This window comes from Lepisma saccharinum, chromosome 28, assembly GCF_977018435.1.
Source record: "Lepisma saccharinum chromosome 28, izLepSacc3.1, whole genome shotgun sequence".
Taxonomy (NCBI): domain Eukaryota; kingdom Metazoa; phylum Arthropoda; class Insecta; order Zygentoma; family Lepismatidae; genus Lepisma; species Lepisma saccharinum.
In genome coordinates, this window is record NC_139256.1 from 46,827,343 (window position 1) to 46,831,426 (window position 4,084).

The 4,084-nt window shown below is 33.0% G+C and overlaps 1 protein-coding gene across 1 annotated transcript; it reads left to right on the plus strand.

Moving 5' to 3' along the window:
- Positions 1–371: 371 nt before the first annotated feature.
- On the plus strand, positions 372–2,979 carry LOC145980655 (TNF receptor-associated factor 4-like). Its single transcript, XM_083113706.1, has one exon. The coding sequence runs from the start codon at positions 538–540 to the stop codon at positions 1,870–1,872; it is 1,335 nt and encodes a 444-aa protein (XP_082969832.1). The 5' UTR covers positions 372–537; the 3' UTR covers positions 1,873–2,979.
- Positions 2,980–4,084: the final 1,105 nt, after the last annotated feature.

Consider the following 4,084-nt stretch of genomic DNA (forward strand, 5'->3'; position numbering starts at 1 on the left):
GCTACACATACAATTGTACAGTTGCAATATTATTGACCAAAGAAACGGATAAAATCAACCTAAGTAACAGAAAAGAGACACAAAGTAACGCAGATTGGAAATATTGAAAGTAAATAAAGCTAAATGTAACAACGTATTGCTGATAATTAACGATATAATTACATAGAACGATTAATAAAATATATCTCCACGGCGAACACTTCCATTATCAAACCACGCAATCAAATTGCAGGCATGCAACCATGTATACATACAACCTATGCCTCTGTTGCTGTGGTGATATCGGCTAAATATTCACAAGTATTGACTTGTAGGTTGCTTTCCGTGATGTGACGATATGTGCATTCTGTAACTATCCCAGACTAGGACTTCATTACAAGCACATGTAAAGTTCTGTGTCGGACTGTGAGAATAACTTAGCAGAATACCAACAGTAGCTTCCAAGACCGGTTCATTTTGTGCGAAAGAGGTGGAGCAGGAAGAATTAGAAAGTTGTCAGTTCATCTACAGAGCTATAGAAGTTGAACGTTGCAATGAATGTGGTATAAATTTCCACGCGAAATCATGAGCGAACACGTGAAGGAGAGGTGTAGAAAACGAAAAGTCGATTGTGATCTGTTTAAGGAGACATTTTCAGAAGACGACAAAGAGGATCACAAAGTGCAGTGTTCAAAATACGTTGTGCAATGCGAACTGGAATGTGGTAAACAAATCTATCACACTAGTTTGTCTAAAAGCTTGAATGAGCACGATTCCAAACCATCATCAACGTATAACAAACAACATGACAAGAAAACTAAAATGTCCGTCGATATGGATATTCATCTGAATGAGAAGTGCGTGATGCGTGAGTGCGTATTTTGTGACTCGCTCGTACCAGAGGTCTCGTTGGCCAAACATTACGATATCTGCGAATCGATATTCGTACGATGTGGTAATAAATGTGGGGATAAAATATCGAAAAAAGATCTTGGTGAACACTATCAAAACGAGTGCCCTAATGTACTGGTACCGTGTGAGCATTGTGAGAAGAAAGTCGAGAGACAGTTGTTGGAGGATCACCACACAGAATGTGTGAAGTTCCCGATTCCTTGTCCTGAGAGTTGTGGTGTTGAAGTTGGAAGAGAAGACGTAAAACAACATTTGGATGAAGAATGCCAGAAGCTCTTTGCTGCGTGTGCTTACAAGGACATGAATTGCAGCTATGAAGGGTTTCCTGCAGGAATGATGCAACATGTGAAGGAAGAGATGCCGATTCACATGGACCTAATGAAAAGCAGAGTCAAAAATCTTCAAGTGGATTTCGAGAGTGAGAGGAAAAGAAACGAAGAAATAAAAGGGAGAGTTGAAAATCTTGAAAAGAAATTAGAGAGCGAGAGGAAAAGAAATGTAAAACTGCAGAGGGAGATAAAGGATCTAAGAAAGGTCAATTTCTTATGGAAAGTTAAAAATATAGCTCAGAAGATAGAAAATGCCAAGTACGATGAAGATATCATAATTAATAGTCCGCCCTTCTACAGCAGTAAACATGGGTACAAATTAAGAGTGGAGTTGCACACTATTGATGAAACTTCTGAATTTGTAGACCATTTAGGAGTTTACATTCAAGTAATGTCAGGAGAGTATGATTCCATTTTGAAATGGCCATTCACAAAAAGTGTAAAGTTTAGATTAGTTGACCAAGCAACTCAAGGCAAGGACATTGTTGATTGTATTCGAGGAATGTATAATGAGGCGGCCTTTATTAAACCCAAGAAAGGTAAATTCAATGTCTTATACGGGTTTCCTGGTTTTGTTTCTAACGAAGTACTCTTTAGCAGAAGTTACATTGTAGACAAAGCAATGTTTCTGGAAGTGTCTGTGGAAGATTGATATTAATGCTGCAAAACATGTAATGAGAATCATGATGCTGCAATTTGTGATACTCGATATAGTTCTCTGTGCAGGTAAGTTCAGAGCGTTTCAGAAGTCGCGCAACACTAACTTGGGTCACCTTTACTACGGAAAATAGGAGAGATATTCACAGCAGGTTTTCTGCGTTATGATGCCTCATTTAATTCATATATTTTATCACTTTCGATTGCCAGTTTATTCAATTTAGTAAATTCTATAAATTAATTACCGGTTTATGTCGGAGTGATTCTTTTCCAGAATGTAAATTTCGGGGAAGATAATTGTGTGTAAGAATTGTAATGTACATATTTTAATATTTGTAATACAGGGCAGGGCGTCCGAGAAGTACCCCTAGATTGTATTATACACTATACATTACCCCTGTATACATATACATGTATATGAATACATACATACATACATACATACATACATACATACTACGTGTAACGTTCAGGCTGTACACTAGTATAAGGCTCCATGGTTGGCGAAAATATCATATGATTATTACTTCATATGATTATGATTACATTTCTTCATAAACTTGATATATTTGGTATTTCCCCAAGATTTTTTAAATGGTTTCAGAGTGATTTACTGAATAGAACGTTTAGAGTAAAAATAGGTCGCACAACATCCAATAAGGCAAAAATATCGTGTGGTGTGCCACAAGAATCTCCTCTTGGTCCTATTTTATTTCCAATTTTTATTAATGATCTTATATTTAGTGTTAGAGAATCTTCATGTTATTTATATGCAGATGATCTAAAAATATTCCGGGGAAATAAAAAATGGATCGGACGTATTAAAATTACATGATGATCTTAATAGAGTAGTGCAATGGTGTGGCTTAAATAGTATGCAAAAAAATGTAGCTAAATGCAAGCTATTGTGATGTTCGAGAAAAACAAACTGTATTGTTTCTCAATATGTTATTAAATCTAATAACATTTACATTTGTTCTAGTCATAAGGATCTTGGTATAATTATAGATTCTAAACTGTTATTTGATGATCATATAATTGAAGTTTGTAAAAAAGCTAAAAAGGTTTTAGGTTTTATATTTTTTTAATTGGACTTCCCTTAATAAAACTTTTAGATTTCTATTTATAGTTTTGGTTCGCCCATTAGTGGAATATGGATGTGAATTATGGAACGTAGCTGCAAATAGTCACACCGAGAAAATTGAATCAATTCAGAAATTATTTATTAGGTTACATTGTATGAAAATTAAGAAAAGTTACATATTACTAAAATACATGGAGTGGCTGGAATATTTAATTTAACAACCTTGAGCTCAAGAAGGAAACATAAAATTGAAATGTTGATACGGAACATTTTGTCAAATAGGATTGATAGTGCATACTTTAGAAATACAATAGTTTATAACGTACCAAAATATAAAACAAGAAAAGATTAATTATTATCAGTAAAATTGAAAAATTCTGGTGAATTTATAAAAATGTTAATCGATGATCTCTATTATGACTTCCATTAAAATATTATATTTAGGTATAGGATGTGATTTGCTGTAAAAGTCATTATGAGTTAATCCTTTCATGTATTCTTTGTGACAGTGTGCTGTATAAGATTTTTTGAACTGTTCTCAATACTTCAAATCAACTATTATTATTATTATTATTATTATTATTATTATTATTATTATTATTATTATTATTATTTCAGAGATTCTTGGTTCGGACCTCACCGAAATATATTTCTAGATTCGTGCCTGCTATTTATTGTTTACTTTTTGCATCACACGCATGGTGTTTAACACCTTTTGATGTTATAAATATTAATTTGTATTTTGAAAAAATAATGTATTGGAATAATGTGGTGTTTAATTAGAACTACTACTCGTATTAATATAAAACTAGTCTTCTACAAGGTAATTTTAAATATGTCAAAAGGAACAAGTGAATGTAGATAATTAAATAATTATTGTGATATTGATATTCGAGTTTTCATTCAACTGTAGGTAAATGAAATAAATATTTGTTGTAAAGAGATAATAATGATCTGCTGGGGCTTAGCGAACGAGCATGCTCACTGCGTTGATAAAAATTAATTAGTAAATGTTCGAGGAATGAATCAGCACAAAATATTTTTTTTAGAAAAAATTATATTATTTTTGTCAAGATGTGCATACTCATACAAATTACATGAAAGTTAACTAATGTTTCTAATT

Coding starts and splice junctions, on each gene's coding strand:
- LOC145980655 (XM_083113706.1), top strand. CDS start 538: ATGTGGTATAAATTTCCACGCGAAATCATGAGCGAACACGTGAAGGAG.